Source organism: Oncorhynchus tshawytscha, linkage group LG11 (genome assembly GCF_018296145.1).
Source record: "Oncorhynchus tshawytscha isolate Ot180627B linkage group LG11, Otsh_v2.0, whole genome shotgun sequence".
Lineage (NCBI taxonomy): Eukaryota > Metazoa > Chordata > Actinopteri > Salmoniformes > Salmonidae > Oncorhynchus > Oncorhynchus tshawytscha.
Genome location: NC_056439.1, coordinates 15,686,125 through 15,704,693, shown reverse-complemented (window position 1 = coordinate 15,704,693; position 18,569 = coordinate 15,686,125). Strand labels below are relative to the sequence as shown.

Genomic DNA, 18,569 nt, shown 5'->3' with positions numbered 1-18,569 from the left:
TAATCACAGTGGTTGTAGAGGGTGCAACAGGTCAGTACCTCAGGAGTAAATGTTAGTTGGCTTTTCATAGCCAAGCATTCAGAGGTCGAGTCAGCAGGTGCGGTAGAGAGCGAGAGAAAGTCGAAAACAGCTGATCCGGGAAAAGGTAGCATGTCCGGTGAACAGGTCAGGGTTTCATAGTCGCAGGCTGGATCAGCAGTACGACAAGTTGGACTGGGGACAGCCAGGAGTCATCAGGCCAGGTAGTCCTGAGGCATGGTCCCAGGGCTCAGGTTCTCCGGGAGGGGAGGGAGAATTAGAGGGAGCATACTTTAATTCACACAGGACCCCAGATAAGATGGGAGAATTACACCAGCTATAACAGCCTAAACGCATGAGATAATGAGCAGCATTAGTCACTCAGTTTCAAGAAATGGTTTCATCCTATGTACAGTTGTGGCCAAAAGTTTTGAGAATGACACAAATATAAATTTTCACAAAGTTTGCAAAGATAATTTTTGTCAGATGTTACTATGGAATACGGAAGTATAATTACAAGCATTTCATAAGTGTTAAAGGCTTTTATTGACAATTACATGAAATTGATTCAAGAGTCAATATTTACAATGCTGACCCTTACTTTTCAAGACCTCTGCAATCCACCCTGGCATGCTGTCAATTAACTTCTGGGCCACATCCTGACTGATGGCAGCCCATTCTTGCATAATCAATGCTTGGAGTTTGTCAGAATTTGTGGGGTTTTGTTTGTCCACCCGCCTCTTGAGGATTGACCACAAGTTCTCAATGGGATTAAGGTCTGGGGAGGTTCCTAGCCATGGACCCAAAATATCAATGTTTTGTTCCCCGAGCCACTTAGTTATCACTTTTGCCTTATGGCAAGGTGCTCCATCATGCTGAAAAAGACATTGTTCGTCACCAAACTGTTCCTGGATGGTTGGGAGAAGATGCTCTCGGAGGATGTGTTGGTACCATTCTTTAGTCATGGCTGTGTTCTTAGCGAAAATTGTGAGTGAGCCCACTCCCTTGGCTGAGAAGCAACCCCACACATGAATGGTCTCGGGATGCTTTACTGTTTGCATGACACAGGACTGATGGTAGCACTCAACTTGTCTTCTCCGGACAAGCTTTTTTCCGGATGTCCCAAACAATCGGAAAGGTGATTCATCAGAGAAAATGACTTTACCCCAGTCCGCAGCAGTCCAATCCCTGTCCCTTTTGCAGAATATCAGTCTGTCCCCTGATGTTTTTCCTGGAGTGAAGTGGCTTCTTTGCTGCTCTTCTTGACACCAGGCCATCCTCCAAAATTATTTGCCTCACTGTGCGTGCAGATGCACTCACACCTGCCTGCTGCCATTCCTGAGCAAGCTCTGTACTGGTGGTGCCCTGGTCCCACAGCTGAATCAACTTTAGGAGACGGTCCTGGCGCTTGCTGGACATTCTTGGGCACCCTAAAGCCTTCTTCACAACAATTGAACCACTCTCATTGAAGTTCTTGATCGTCCGATAAATGGTTAATTTAGGTGCAATCTTACTGGCAGCAATATCCTTGCCTGTGAAGCACTTTTTGTGCAAAGCGATGATGATGGCACACATTTCCTTGCAGGTAACCATGATTGACAGAGGAAGAACAATGATTCCAAGCACCACTTTCCTTTTTAAGCTTCCAGTCTGTTATTTGAACTCAGTCAGCATGACAGAGTGATCTCCAGCCTTGTCCTTGTCAACACTCACACCTGTGTTAACGAGAGAATCACTGACATGATGTCAGCTGATCCTTTTGTGGCAGGGCTGAAATGCAGTGGAAATGTTTTTGGGGGATTCAGTTCATTTGCATGGCATAGAGGGACTTTGCAATTAATTGCAATTCATCTGATCACTCTTCATAACATTCTGGAGTATATGCAAATTTCCATCATACAAACTGAGGCAGCAGACTTTGTGAAAATTCATATTTGTGTCATTCTCAAAACTTTTGGCCACGGCTGTATATTATGCATATGATATGGTTTTATAATGCAATATGAATTTATATATTTTAAAAATCTGCTTGTTTTTGTGTAGATTTGTCAGTGTTCCAAGAGGATGAAGGTATAGAGATGGATTCAGTCAGCTGGACTTCCAACACCAAACTCCCCGGCACCCAATCAGAGACCCCCATTTCCTCTGGACGCTTCTCCTCCTGGGTGACCTTCGACGATGACGAGGACAAGCCCCACCACCTGGAGCAGCCATCCCACACACGGTTGGATGATCTCAGCCACTTCCAGGATGCCAATAGTGATCTGATTGGTTCTCCTCCCAACGTTTGGAAGCAGAATGGGAACCAGCAGAACCAGAACCGCCACCTCCTGGACCTGACGCCAGACGGAAACCCTCCTAGATCCCTTCTGATTGAACCTAGAACCGCTCCCCTGCTCCCCGGTAGGACTAAACCTTACACCAAGAAGAACCCTTTCCTGTGTGAAGAGTTCAATGACATCCAGCCCTCTCCCATTAACCCCTTTAGTTCCTACTTTGACTGTAAACAGGAAGTGGCATCAGAGACGATCCAGAGTAATGGCTCCGCCCACCACCTGGAGAGCTCTCCCTGTGCCTTCTCCTTTAGCTCTCCTTTCTTCCAGTCTTTCAGCTCCCACAGCCAAGAGGCCAAACGAGAGTCCATTCTCGTCTTCTCCTCCGAGTTTGAGCCCACCAGAGGAGGAGGGGAAGAGACAGTCAGCCATGTCACTCCTCCCTTAGACAGACTAGACCTGGATCAGCTGAGAAACCTCCAGATCACAGACCCAGACGATCCAGGCAGCCCTACTTTGCCTGATGACTCAGTGGAGGATGCGGAGGAGGCGAAGGAAGATGGGTTGGAAGGAGAGGATGAGGGCACCCCCTACCTCCCAGATCACATGACCCCCCAAGATGGCTGGGCCATGCTGCTCCGTATACCAGAGAAGAAGAACATCATGTCGTCACGCCACTGGGGGCCTATCTATGTCCGTCTGTCTGACGACGGCGTGCTCCAGATGTTCTACGAGAAAGGTCTGGAAAAACCCTTCAGGACCCTGAAACTTGACCCTCGCTACGAGGCGGCTGAGCACCGCCTGCAGAATTACGAAGAAGCCGGCCGCGTCCACACGCTCAGTGTGGACCTCGTCCAATACCGTGAGAGGAGGCGAATCCAGCCGAAGTCACCCGTCACCCACCAGCCAATCCGTGAGCAGCTGGTGAAGCTGGGCAACACCTGTTACCACGACTTCCTGAGTTTTCGTCATGCGCTGGTGGAGGTGCTGAGGCGGTTGCCGGCAGTGACGGGTGGGGCGTTGACGGGGTCGCCCGTAGGGGCGGGGCTGACAGAGGAGGAGGTTCAGGTGGAGGTGAGGGATGAGTTCTACGGGACGGTCGCTGCGGGAGATGGGAGGATTCTGAAGCAGCTTGTGATGACTCGTGTGCACGTGCTGGCCTTCCTCTCTGGGTCGGCAGGCTGCCGCCTCGGACTCAATGATGTGCAGGTAAAAGAGAAGGAGAGCGTGTTAAAACAGACGTCCAGTTACGAGTGAAAGGCGAGGGTGGTTCATGTTGGGTAGCTTATAGGTGTGTGAAAGAGAGATTTTTGTAGGGTACACATTGGATCCATTGGAGGCTGCTGAGGGGGAGACGGCTCATAATATTGTCTGGAATGGAGTCAATAGAATGGTATGAAACGCATCAAAAACGTGGTTTCCATGCATTTGATGCTATTCCATTGACTCCATTCCAGACATTATTATGAGCCGTACTCCCCTCAGCGGCTTCCACTGAATCATTCGTATGAGAGGAGGATTTGGATGGTGAGATGTGTACACATCAGAATATTGGCCCTGGAGTTCTGCAGACACTTATTCAGACAAAGGTACAAACACTGAAATACACCCACAGGTTCACCTCCAATTTGACTCAAATTATGTCAATTAGCCTATCAGAATCTTCCAAAGCCATGACATCATTTTCTGGAATTTTCCAAGCTGTTTAAAGGCGCAGTCAACTAAGTGTATGTAAACTTCTGACCCACTGGAATTGTGATATAGTGAATTATAAGTTAAATAATCTGTCTGTAAACAATTGTTGCAAAAATTACTTGTGTCACGGACAAAGTAGATGTCCTAACCGACTTGCCAAAACTATAGTTTGTTAACAAGAAATTTGTGGAGTGAAAAACGAGTTTTAATGACTCCATCCGAAGTGTATGTTAACTTCTGACTTCAACTGTATACATGAAAGTATTAAACCCCCCTCTTGATGTTGTTACTCTAGGTCAAAGGTAAGGAGGTGGTCTCCAGACACGACATCATCCCCAACACCACCACCCGCTGGATCCGCTTACGTGACTGCGAGCTTCATGACGAACACGCAGACGAACTAGAGTTCCTGTCGTCACGCCAAGTTGTCTTCACACCGCCACCCTGCCGCCGCTTCCAGCTGCTCGCCTTCCGCACGGCCTTCGCTGAGAAAACCCTCCCCTTCACACTGCGCACTGTTGCCTCCGTCCGCGGCGCCGAGGTCACCCTGCAGTCCTGGCTGCTGATGTCACAGGGGTTCTCGTCCAATCGGGACACGTTGAACCTCATCCCCTGCGAGAATGTGGCGGTAAAATAATAATAGAATATTGTGCCTCTTGCAGTTTTATTATTGAACTTCACTTCCCTCAGTCATTTGCTAACATTGATTATCATGCTTACCCCTAGATCCGCTACCCCATCCCTGAGATTTGGGCCAAGAACTTCCGTCGGGACGGGGTGATGGGGGAGAGGTCACTGAAGGCGAGGTTCAACAAGGGTGCCAGCTTCGGCACGGCGAGTACTTCCGGGTCAGAGCCAGTGATGAGGGTGACCCTTGGCACGGCCAAGTATGAACAGGCTTTTAAAGCTGTGGTGTGGAGGCTCAGCCGCCTGCCAGACAAAAACTCTGGTAAGAAGTTGTTGTGGTCAAACTCAGTAAGAGAACTATTCCTATTCTCACTGTAGAAATGCAAAAATACACAGCTATTTCACTAGCGGTGCACACGCCTTTGGTAAGGAGGGAAGGAGTTTGAGGCGATACCCTGCTATTGTCACTGTGAAAAGGGCTAGATCTATATTTGCTTTACCAGTCACACCTGACAGCGGAGAGATGGCTCATTTCAGACACTACGAGTAGGTTTCCCGGACACGGATTAAGCCTGATCTAAAAACACATGTTCAATGGAGAATCTCTATTGAAATAGCTCTTTATCTATTTCACTAGGCGTAATCTGTGTCTTCATGTGTGGAGGATCAGGTCCATTCCCTTGTATTCTCATTCTTCCGACGATCCATTTGAGGTTTCATCACAGTGCCAGTCAGTATTAGTGGAGCTGGTTTGTATTTCACCCAGCTCAGAGGGACAGGACATGGGGGATGTCTCTATTTCACCCAGCAGTGAGAGATTATGAACATTGATCTGTTTCTGCTGTCATTACACTGTGCAGACTGTCAATAGTCCTTACCCCAGGCACTGTCAATATCCTAGTGTGCGTATGTGTTATAGAGTTGTTTGTGTGTGTACATGCAGGCATGTATCCGTGAATGATTGCGTGCGTCTGTGCCCGTGTGTGCGTGCGCCCATGCACGTGTCTGTGCGTGTGCATGAGTTCACCCTTGTGTGTGTTCTCCCTGGTCCCAGTCCAGTGTTGTTATGTCTCTGTCAGAATGCGGCCCCCTTCAGGCCTTTCAATAGGCTGTCAGCATGGCTGCCTGTCCTGAGTACTGATTGGCCAGTCAAAGCCCTGGCTGTCACCATGCATTACCTCACAAACCCACAGGCCACAGGCTTCTATTGTAAATACATGCTCTGCCACGGGCTGCTCCAACCACCCCCACCCTCCCTTCTATTGTGGGCCCCTCTTTTTTTTCTCTCCCCCTTTTTCTTCTTTCTCTCTTTACCCTCTGCCTCTCGTCCCCCTCTCTCACTTTTCGTCCCTCTCTCACTTTTCTTCCCCTTTCCCCTCTCTTTAGCCCTTGCTTCAGCTCCTCTCCCGCCTCCTCATCTCCCCCTCTCTACTTAACTGGGCCAAGCCTGCCCTCCATTTTCTCTCTCTCTTTCTTTTGTTTGCACCGTCTTTTGTCTTTCTGTCTGCCTTGCTTTTTCTTTCTCTCTCCTCCTTTGTGTTCCTTCTTCTTTCTTCATGCTTATTCGTCCCTTCGTTATATGTGTGCTACAGTCCACACGGTGATGCCAACTTTGGGGCTGTAATTCCCTGCGCCACAAATGAGAGAAGCATGGTGGTATGCTGGTTAACATTTCACTGCTACAGTCCTCTACTCCAACTGTACAACAGAGGATATTCTTTCTGACCTCTGACCTCACGGCACTTCCTGTTTTGACCCCTCTAGGTGGCCGTCCCGTCCGTGCTCAGTGTCATGATGTTCTTGGCACAACTCTCACCCTCTCTGTGGCCCTGTCCAGAGACAACTGCTAGCCCCTTCCCCTAGGCACTTCATGAAGACCGGAACGAATTGGATAGGCAAAGCAATAGTTGTGTTGTCACCTGATAAGTTTGATGTAGATTTCAATGTTGCTTACAACTATCCAATCTAAACGTGTTTAGGGGAAAGGATTTGCTCTTCCTTTCTGTGCTGTGTGTGTGTGTGTGTGTGTGTGTGCGTGTGTGTGTGTGTGTGTGTGTGCGTGCGTGCGTGCGTGCGTGCGGACCCACCGGGATGACAATCCTTCTCCACCCAGAGTGATCGCTGATGATGAACGTGTGTGTTTGCGTTACGTGGTGTGTGTGTTGATGTGTTCGTCTGCATGTGTGTTTAATGTACGTTTGTGTCTCCCCCTGGCAGCGTTGGGTCACCCCCACACCTTCTTCTGTCGTCTGGAGCTGGGTTCAGACCGGGAGGTGCCAGCTTCACTGCAGAGCCACCTGGAGGTCGAGTTTGACATGCCCGCCGCCTCTGCCTCCAAAGCCACCGTCCGCTCCCTCTCTGTAGAGGACAGGGCAGACGCCAAGAAGTGGATCAACTACAAATCACACTACTCCTACCAGGTAATAGACCAGGGTGTTTGTGCGTGGAGCTGTAGCCTTTTGTGAATGGGCTGACATGGTAAAATTACATACACACACGTTGGGTGTCCTCCATAACCTTCTGGCTCAGCTGTGGGAGCTGTTTTCTGTCGTGTGTTTGCCCGTCCAAACATGTAATTAGGCACGATGAGCAACCCCCTCTGGCTCCCACTAACAGTAGCTAACACGGTAGTCGGCACTGTTGCTGCAGATCAACACAATCAACAATTTAACGCAGGGCCTGTATCCACAAAGCATCGAGGAGAGTAGGAGTGCTGATCTAGGATCTGTCCTTATAGTCTTATTCATAATGATCTATAAGGCTAAACTGATTATAGGTTAGCGCGCGTACTCAGAGACGCACAGCACAATACAGCACAATAGCAGGATAGCAATGTTTTTATACGTTGAGCTACACTATAGTTGTAATAATAGCAGTGGTTCGGTTCTCCTAGAAGTATTTTAGGTCACAAGGACCATTTCAAATTAAGGATTTTTAAACAAGGTCAATATCCTTCACATTGGTTAATATAAAGTACATTGTAGAGACTGCGTGTAACAGGTTAATTCCCATGTGTACGCTTAGTAGAATGCTTCAAGAGCACAGTTGAGCGTTAGACAGATGACAGCGGGCAAGGATCAGCTACTAGTGGTCCTATAACTAGTGTGGCTAGCCAGAGCCTAGTCCAACCCGGGGATCTATATCTACATCCAGGTCAAGTCAAGGCATCAGCCAGGGTCGACACCTCACCAGAACAACCTAGTTTACGTGGTAGGCAGCGCTACGCCACTAACCTCTGCTCAGACCTTCCGCAACCTCCGACTTCTCTCTTCTCTAAACGGAGACATAGATGGATTGCCTTGATTGTGTGTGGGAATGTAGCATACTATTTATCTGTCTCATCACTGATCTCACTGTACGGGCTATGATCGCCACCTTGTGGCCAAAGACAATCGCACCTTCATTTAAGTAGAAGGTATTGCTCACTGATCTCTCACTGTTCATATACAATACAACTCTATGTCCATTTAGTTACAGCAAACAATGGAAATGTGTCTTCTGTTCCGTTCTCAACCCCCCCCAGACAGCACACATCCCACATACAGCTGAGACGAGCACAGGGACAAGCTGCATTGCAGTTCTTGTTTTGAGACTCCGCAACAGATCTATGGAGATTTTTAGTGCTTTTAAGCAGTAGGCCTCCATAGGTGTCCTTGTGGTTTTTGCCTTTCTGACCATGTCGCCCCTCCTGTCCCCCAGGTGCCTATAGAACAGAAGACAGGCGGCCTCTCAGAGAGCAGCAGCCCTACACTGGACCAGGACCAGCCTGGAGAATGTGCACAGCAGTGAACACACAGACAGACAGACGGATGTAGGGAGGGCGGGAGGATCTGATTACTGCTTTTTTCACAGGAGAAGGGAGAAAAGTCACTTTTTGCACTTTGAAGAACTGTACCGGAGGACTAGTTGGCTGATGTTTGTGCATAGATTGGATGTAGACTGAATGTACACTGGACATAACTGATTCTCGATAGGACATCAACTTGACATAGAATGGGTCTAGTGGTCGTAGACTGGACATAGACTAGATCTACACTAGACCAACTGGTTATAGACGGGTCGTGGACTGGTATGACTAGATGTACTGCCACCGGACAATTTATTAGGTACACCACCCCATTCACGAAAATGGATCGCTCCTACAGACAGTGAGGCACACGGCCATGGCTTGCTATATAAAGCAGGCATTGAGGCATTCAGTTACTGTTCAGTTGATTGTTAGAATGGGCAAAACAAGTGACCTAAGCAACTTTGAGTGTATTATGATTGACGGTGCCAGGCGTGCCGGTTCCAGTATCTTAGAAACGTCCAGCCTCCTGGGCTTTTCATGCACAACAGTATCTAGGGTTTACAGAGAATGAGGCGACAAACAAAAAACATCCAGTCAGCAGCAGTACTATATGGGCAAAAACAGCTTGTTGATCAAAGAGTTTGAAGGAATCAGCAAGAATTGTGAAAGTTAACAGGCGGGCCACAATCAGGCAAATAACGGCGCAGTACAACAGCGGTGAGCAGAACGGCATCTCGGAACGCACAACTCGTCAGTCCTTGTCATGGATGGGCTATTGCAGCAGATGACCACACCGGGTTCCACTCCTATCAGCTTAAAACAAGAGGAATCCGCTCCAGTGGGCACGCAATCACCAACACTGGACATTTGAGGAGTGGAAAATCATTACCTGGAACATGACAGTGAGTTCAGTTTACTTGTGTGGCCTAGTCAGTCCCCAGACCTCAACCCAATAGAGCATCTTTGGGATGAGATGGAACGGACTGTTCACAGCATGAATATACCGCCATCCAATCTGCAGCAACTGCGTGATGCCATTGCGTCCACATGGACCAACATCCCTGTGGAATGTTTCCGAGACCTTGTAGAATTCCCCAAATAATTCAGGCTGTTCTGGAGGCAAATGGGGGTCCGACCCGGTACTATATGGGTGTACCTAATAAACTGGTCGGTGAGTGTAGATTCTGCTTTGTTGTAGACTAGATATAAACTGGACTAAACTGGTTGTAAAATGGATGTGACTAGATGTAAACTGGATATACTCTTCTTAAACTAGTCGTAGACTGGATATGACTAGATGTAAACTGGATATAGACTGGACTTAGAATAGTTGTAGACTAGGGAAACTCATTAGACTGGAGGCTAATTAAGGATCTTGCTTTGTTCATTTTTTTATTTTCTTAAAAATGTTGATTTGGGCAGACTAGTCTTACTGAGGGAGAGCTATTAGTTTTATATGATGATTCATTTATTGTGAGTGGATCAGCTTGGCCTTGTGGTCTTACCCCATTGGGGTACAGCAAGGGCAACGTTACAGATCGTTCAGATAGAAATGCATTGCGCAGAACAGATGTTTGTCTGTGAGAGTCAAATATTGCGTTATGATGGGGATTAGTCTGACATTGTAAAGCCTGGCATTTCAGTAAACCAGGACATTGAGATAAGTGAAATAAGTGCCAGGAGTAAAGTCATTACAGTCTTAGTGGATTTCATGCACTCTTGAGGCTAATCGAAGCACTAGCTAATGTGCTTCTACAGTACGTGTTTGCTTCAGTGTTCATTGACCTTCCACACAATTCTCAATCAATAGATTTAAGAGGCTTACATTGTCAGTGTTGGTTCAGTATTCGACTGAATGCTCTTGTGTTCAGTCAGGTGTTAGGTAAGCATAAATGCTTTCTGCTTTTCTCTCTCGCAAAGTTGAATGTTCTTCCAAAAGGTCTTACAGGTACTTCGGTCCTGTCATTTCACATGGTCGTCTTAACCAGTCTTTCCGTGAGTTAACAACAGTCAATACTGCAATTGGTGATGATGATGATGCAGAGTTCTAATACGCTAATGACAACATACTGTAGTTTGGCTATTTTGGCTGTACTTGGAAACTGCAGCATTTTTTTTAAATACATTTTTTGTTTTTATAAATGTGCTTTACATGTACAATGTGCATCCATCCGTATTACTAACATTGACTCAATGTGAACAAGATACTGTATGTACAAAACATAACTATATTCTGCAATGGACATCATCTGCAGGTCTAAACACTGATGTCCACTTTTTTCTAGCTGCTCCGTTGTGTAGTTGGTCACAATTGTAGGTTACTGTTGTCGTTCAGTTGGTACATTTTGTGCAAAAAAATGCTTCTTTATGAAAATGGCCCTTACTTGAAGCATCTCAAAACATCCCTTAGCAGAGGGAATTTTGTTCTCAACAGCGCAATAAATCAAACTCAACAAATGTACTGATAAGGGGGGTTGTTGTTGTTTAGGACAATGCACAATGTGTTCTTGTAGCGAGGAAACATTAAATAATTAATTGTAATTATATAGAGAGTGAATAGTTTATATATTTTTTCTTCTAGATGATTAACACGTTTTTCATGTAAAATTTTGTCAAGTGAGTGGAATGTTAGAAAATAGGTCTTAACTGGATCTGGGTTACCTAGTTTACCATCTTTGAGAAAAAAAAGGAAAAACAACATGGAAATGGGTCAATCCAGATCTGGATGGGAAACTAGTCCAGAAAATCATATACAATAGAACATTTGAATAATTTGAAAAGATGTTTTCAAGCTCAAGATATCTAGACCTCTTTTGAGACCTCATTTGATTTTCGAAGAAAAGCCTGTTGTATAAGCCCAGTACATTTCAATGGTTTTCCAAGAAAACTTGAACTCCTTAGAAAAAAAACAACAACATTGTTATTTTTATTTATGACAAAACACCATATGACTGTGCTCTGCTTCTGTGTACCTAAAAAGATGCATTGTGGGTCATGGGATTAGTCTATTTTGGTAACATGGGTTTGTGTTCCGTACATGGCAACTGTTTATATCATAAGCTGCAACCTGTAAATAATCCATTCTGCAACACTAGATGGATAAGATCTGTACCTTTGACAGATCCAATTGGAGTACTCAAGAATGCTAGAGGTATATTTGCTGAAAATGATACTTTAAACTGGAAAAAGGAATTAAATATATTTTTCTCTTTTGAGTATTGCTTTTTTTTTTTTTTTTACTAACTCCAGGAGGCCCTGCAAAACAAAATATCACTAACACACAACAGACAGTTTCGACAATCCTAGAATACACACTAGCTATTCTTGCGAATTCCTTTCTCTGATGTTGCTTTGTTCTCTGTTGCATTGTTCCTCACACAATCTGTGAGTAGCGACATTTTCTTCTTATTTACAATGGCGGCCTACCGGGGAACAGTGGGTTAACTGCCTTGTTCAGAGACAGATTTTTACCTTGTCAGCTCGGGGGATTTGATCAAGCAGCGTTTCGGTTACTGGCCCACCGATCTAACCACTAGGTCACCTGCCGCCCCACTAGGCTACCTGTCGCCCCACTAGGCTACCTGCCGCCCCACTTGGCTACCTGCTTCAGTTCCATTCTAGTCCAGTTCCAGTCAACTCAGAAGTTCTATATGCAACATGAATAAAACAAATTACACAAGATATCAATTATTTCTATTGTCAAATCTGATTCCTCAATTCAACATTTACAAACTGGTTGGTCATCATAAAAATAAAAAATAAATGTTTTATTGTCATACCGGCTAGATGCAGTGAAATATGTTGTTTTACCGGGTCATCCATGGTACGAGGTTCGGGAACCACCGCCCCCAATCAACTGGAGAACCAATAGAATCCAGCCTCTCTCGGCTGTGGTTCTCATTCTCCTTGGTGCGTGGCAACACCTTGGATTCCTCCAGTTCGATGACCTGCTCCTTGGTGTGTCTACGTTCTCTGCTTCTGAGGAGCGCCAGGATTTGGGTTCCAGGACGGGGGACCCCTTTGCTCCTCTTGCCCCCAGCGGAGTTGCCCATGACGCGCTGTGCTCCTCGTTAGAGCTGGGCCTGGTGTTAACACAGACCCACACGGCTCAGCAACATCAGGACATCCCCGTGGAAGGCAGAGGAAGGGGGAGACCAAAAACCATTAGAGAGATGCATGAGGGAACTACTTCAGAAGAGCTTGTTGGATCTAACCTGAATGAACAAGTACCATCAATAGAGACTGCTCTTTCTGAACTTTTAGAGAGTCCATAGAAGGAGATGGGCGCCAGACACAAGTTGAAGATGTGCACGGCCATATGTTTGTGAACGTAGCACACGCGCACACCACAAACGCCAACACATTCTGCGCAAGCAGGGCTACCACGTAGACCATGGCGGGCGGTCGAGTCTGTGTCCATGAGCAGACCGATAACTCTCTTGTAGCTAACACCAGGCACAGCAGCCAGCCAGCTAGCATTAGCACCGCTTCATGGCGGTCAGCGTGTAGACTGACAGCTCGCTGGCGAACACTGAGCGCCCCGGCCAATTGGCAGCCGGCGTCAGTCGATGGCGTAGTGGTGGTACTGGGAGCGCATGTAGAGGTCCACAGATGATGTGAGCAGGAGGTACACGCCCATGTGGAGGTCTGCCAAGGCAAGGTTGCATAGGTGGGAAGTGGATGATTGTCAGTTTGTCATTGCTGGTCAGCAGGATGAACAGGACCAGGAGGTTAGCAAGGATGGCTAGCAGGCTGACCACCGACACCTGCATGAACCCCAGGCTCATCACGACCTCACAGGGGTTGAAGGTGTCCCAAAGGACCTCCTTGGATCGCTGAGGTTTGGCAGAGCTGGTTAGGTTGCAAATTATAGACTCCACGTGTCTAGAATATTAAAGATCCACATGGGCATGGTCCCATACAAATACACTAATAGGTTAAATACAGTCGCTAGTGAAAGTCTACAAACCCCTTGCACAATCTTCACGTTTTGCCTTAAAATTGTATCTAAAAAGGAATTACATTTTTCCTACTGATCTATGGAAATGTCCTAATTAATATAAAATAAAACATCAATACTTATTGATTGCGTATGTCTTCACACCCAGAGTTAATATTTGGTGGAACACTTTTGGCGACCATTACAGCTGTGAATATTTTTTTAAATAAGATTCTACCAATCTTTGCACATCTCTTAACCCCTGTGAGTCTAGGAGGTTGGGGGAGGGGATATTGAATTGGGCCTTTACTACGATAGCCAAGAGAAACACAATGAATAACACATTCATAAATGGCAAAAAAAAATGTATCATAAGAAGTGTCTGTCTTATATCTAGGAGATATTGGAAAGCTCAGGAAATACACTACATGACAAAAAGTATGTGAACACCTGCTTGTTGAACATCTCATTCCAAAATGAAGCCCCAGACCATAATTCCTCCTCCTCCATCAAACTTTACCGTTGGCACTAGGCATTGGGGAGGGTAGCGTTCTCCAGGCATCCGCCACACCCAGATTCGGCCGTTGGACTGCCAGATGGTGTGATTAATCACTTCAGACGACCTGTTTCCACTGCTCTAGAATCCAATGGCGCTGAGCTTTACACCACTCCAGCCGACGCTTGGCATTTGCGCATGGTGATCTTATGCATGCATATAATGTTCCAAAGTCAGTTTGGAACATTATAGTGGGTGTTGGAACTGAAGATTGACAATTTTTACACTCTACGCGCTTTAGCACTCAGCAATCCCGTTCTGTGAGAATGTGTGGCCTACCACTTCGCGGCTGAGCCGTTGTTGCTCCTAGACATTTCCAGCTCACAATAACAGCACTTACAGATGGCCAAGGCAGAAATTTGACGGTGCCACGTTGAAAGTCACTGAGCTCTTCAGTAAGGCCATTCTACTGGCAATGTTTGTCTATAGAGATTGCATGGCTGTGTGCTCGATTTTATATACCTGTCAGCAACAGGTGTCGCTGAAATAGCCAAATCCACTCATTTGAAGGGGTGTCTTCATACTTTTGTATATATTGTGTATGTGGAACGGGTTGTCTAAACCTCAACCTCAACTCGAACAATTCCTGACTTGATCAAGGAGAGTTGTTGTCCACACTCCTCGTCTGGTGTAAAGTTGAAAGCATTCAAAGCATAACCATGCAAGAAGTCTGACCTATCCTGAACCATAATCTGGCTGGAATGGTTTGCTTCAAAACTGTTGTCCGTCTCCATACAGAGCCATGCATTCCAAATGATAATGTTTGAAGTTCAAAGGATTCTTATTATATGATCCTGTAAAACTATCATTGTCCACCAGACCGATAACTATGCATTTTGATAGTGGTCCTAGAAACCAATTATCTTGATTATACACGCGGTTACCTGAAGCTAAACTAATTGTCTTCATACACCCTTTCGATTGGTTACTTTGCAGCTTGGGGATGTCCAAGTTTCACGACTGGAGATAGTCACTTTCTTGACAAAAAGTGACGCCGATACTATGTGAATACGGTAACGTACATCCCCAAAACACCCATCAGACAAAACTCATCTTTTTACAACGCACCAGGCGAATCTTAATGTCCCCAACCATTCAACATGAGTTTCTCTTAAAATAAAATGTCACTGTATTTAAGTCCAATGATTCCAAATATTGCAATATCCGGTGAATTTGCAGCCCCTTTAGTCAGTCCGCTGTTAGCCCTTGCAGGGTCGGTCACGTTAATTTGCCCCTCGCTGTGTCCTTGGAAAACAAACCCGCTGAAAATTGCGTCCACGGAGTGTCAGCACTATAATTCAAAATGCTTTCTATGATATGCGTGATATGGTTATGTAACGTTACTACTTCTCTGACTGATTAAACGATTATCCAAGGAAACATCCACCTGTGTGAAAACATGTTTACCATTGGATAATTGATAAGACCTACAGGTGTTCCGGTGTCAATATTTGTTCCATTAGGTTTAGTGACTGTTTTCACTTAGGTATAGCAAGGTATTATTCAGATCGACATCATCTTCACCATTGCCAGCTATGAAGAACTCCAAATGTGCTTTATCCGAGATTGCTAGGAGGCTGTACTTGAATGTATGTATTTTTCTCAGTAATGTTTGTGTAAATGGAAGGGTGAATACATCCAACTCTGATTTGGTGCACTCCCCAGACGTACTATGTTATAGAGCCGTCACACCTTTAAAATATGTTTTAAACAACCCTGCTGTGTTTGCTCTGTGAGGCCTCCATGCTGCTCGTTTCCTTTCATGTGGGGACTGTCAAGCTGCCATGGATAGATGTTACTACACAGTGTGTTTTAGGCAAAATAAGTAACTTAATGACATGGTCTAACCATGAGTGCAAAGAACCACTATCGCTAATACGTACAAATGTGAGCTCTCATCTGAACATGAATAAATAGGTAACTTGAATTGGGCCTACAAGCAACAGTGCGAGATAAACAATATACTGTATATTTAGTCTGGCAGTTTCCCCAGTCATGGCAGGGCCTGGCCACTAGAGGGAACTACCAGCAAGCAAACGGTCAGTCCTGTGAGGAACTCATCAAGCCCAATCTTCTTGTATTTTATGGGGTGCATTCATCTGCCCAGGCGTTGCTGACACATGCCTGGGGTGTATTCATTACGCCAATTCTGTTGCAAAATGTTTCTTAAACGGAAGCAAATGGAACGAAACGAAGAGGGACCTACCTGAATTTGTCCAATAGAATCTATTGTTTGGCTCGGTTTGCTTCCGTTTGGTTGTTATTAAACTGTAAACGGTTTCCATAATGATTACACCCCAGATCTTTCAACACCTAGATTGTTATTTTACCAAAGGAGGCTAGTGGGAGGAGCTATAGGAGGGCGGGGTCATTGGAATGGGATGAATGGAACGAAGTCTAACTTTTATTTGTCACATGCGCCGAATACATGTGTAGACCTTACAGTGAAATGCTTACTTACAAGTTCTTAACCAACAGTGCAGTTCCACAAAGAGTTAAGAAAATATTTACCAGATAAAGTAAAAAATTATAAAAAGTAACATCATAAAATAACAATAGCGAGGCTAAATACAGGGGGTACCGGTACCGGTCAATGTGCGGCGGTACAGGTTAGTCGAGGTAATTTGTACATGTAGTTAGGGGTGAAGTGACTATGCATAGATAACAAATGGTGAGTAGCAGCAGTGTAAAAAACAAATGAGGGGGTGTCAATGTGAATAATCTGGGGGCCATTTAGTTAATTGTTCAGCAGTTTTATGGCTTGGGGGTAGAAGCGGTTAAGAATCCTTTTGGTCCTAGACTTGGTGCTCCGGTACCGCTTGCCGTGCGGTAGCAGAGAAAACAGTCTATGACTTGGGTGACTGTAGTCTCTGACAATTTTTGGGGCTTTCATCTGACGCCGCCTAGTCTATAGATCCTTGATGACAGGAAGCTTGGCCCCAGCGATGTACTGGGCCGTATGCGCTACCCTTTGTTGCACCTAACGGTCAGATAACGAGCAGTTGCCATACCAGGTGTTGATGCAAACAGTCAGGATGCTCTTGATGGTGCAGCTGAAGAACTTTTTGAGCATCTGGGGACCCATGCCAAATCTTTTCAGTCTCCTGAGGGGGAAAAGGTGTTGTCGTGCCCTCTTCACGACTGTCTTAGTGTGTTTGGACCATGATAGTTTGTTGGTGATGTGGACACCAAGGAACTTGAAACTCTCGACCTGCTCCACTACAGCCCCATCGATGTTAATGGGGGCCTGTTCGGCACCCCTTTTCCTGTAGTCCACGATCAGCTCCTTTGTCTTGCTCACATTGAGGGAGAGGTTGTTGTCCTGGCACCACACTGGCAGATCTCTGACCTCCTCCCTATAGGCTGTCTCATCATTGTCGGTGATCAGGCCTACCACTGTTGTGTCATCAGCAAACGTAATGATAGTGTTGGAGTCGTGTTTGGCGACGCAGTCGTGGGTGAACATGGCGTACAGGAGGGGACTAAGCACACACCCCTGAGGGGCCCCAGTGTTGAGGATCAGTGTTGCAGACGTGTTGTTATGGGGTGGCTCATCAGGAAGTCCAGGATCCAGTTGCAGAGGGAGGTGTTTAGTCCCAGGGTCCTTAGCTTAGTGATGAGCTTTGTGGGTACTATATGGTGTTGAATGTCAATGAACAGCATTCTCACATTTAGTTGAAGTCAGAAGTTTACATACACTTAGGTTGGAGTCAATAAAACTCGTTTTTCAACCACTCCACAAATTTCTTGTTAACAAACTATAGTTTTGGCAAGTCTGTTGTGTCATGCACAAAGTAGATGTCCTAAGTCATTTTTCCAACAGTTGTTTACAGACAGATTATTTCACTTATAATGTATCACAATTCCAGTGGGTCAGAAGTTTTTACATACACTAAATTGACTGTACCTCTAAACAGTTTGGAAAATTCCAGAAAATTATGTCATGGCTTTAGAAGCTTCTGATAGGCTAATTGGAGGTGTACCTTGGAGGTGTACCTGTGGATGTATTTCAAGGTCTACCTTCAAACTCAGTACCTTTTTGCTTGACATCATGGGAAAATCAAAAGAAATCGACCTTCACAAATCTGGTTCACCCTTGGGAGCAATTTTCAAGAGCCTGAAGGTACCTCGTTCAGCTGTACAAACAATAGTATGCAAGTATAAACACCATGGGACCATGCAGCCATCATAACGTTCAGGAAGGAGATGCATTCTGTCTCCTAGAGATGAACATACTTTGGTGTGAAAAGTGCAAATCAATCCCAGAACAACAGCAAAGGATATTGTGAAGATGCTGGAGGAAACGGGTACAAATGTATCTATATCCACAGTAAAACGAGTCCTATATCGACATAACCTGAAAGGCTCAGCAAGAGAAAAGCCACTGCTCCAAAACCGCCATAAAAAAAGACTACAGTGTGCAACTGCACATATGGGGACAACGATCATACTTTTTTGAGAAATGTCCTCTGGTCTGATGAAACAAAAATAGGACTGTTTGACCATAATGACCATCGTTATGTTTGAAGGAAAAATGGGAGACTTGCAAGCCAAAGCTCACCTTCCCAATTGTGAAGCACGGGGGTGGCAGCATCATGTTGTGGGGGTGCTTTGCTGCAGGAGGGGTTGGGGCACTTCACAAAATAGATGGCTACATGAGGAAGGAAAATG

General features: G+C 45.6%; 1 protein-coding gene across 5 annotated transcripts in view; it reads left to right on the top strand.

The window, feature by feature from the left end:
* The window catches only part of ston2 (stonin 2), a 51,583-nt gene extending 39,965 nt beyond the window's left edge, over positions 1 to 11,618 (top strand). For all 5 annotated transcript variants that reach the window (XM_024436843.2, XM_024436842.2, XM_024436844.2 and 2 more), the window contains 5 exons: positions 2,062 to 3,500; positions 4,282 to 4,614; positions 4,713 to 4,935; positions 6,831 to 7,033; positions 8,313 to 11,618. In XM_024436843.2, coding sequence (XP_024292611.1) covers positions 2,062 to 3,500; positions 4,282 to 4,614; positions 4,713 to 4,935; positions 6,831 to 7,033; positions 8,313 to 8,402 — 2,288 coding nt within the window. In that variant the 3' untranslated portion in view covers positions 8,403 to 11,618. The remainder of the gene's footprint in view (positions 1 to 2,061; positions 3,501 to 4,281; positions 4,615 to 4,712; positions 4,936 to 6,830; positions 7,034 to 8,312) is intronic.
* The last annotated feature ends 6,951 nt before the right edge of the window (positions 11,619 to 18,569 follow it).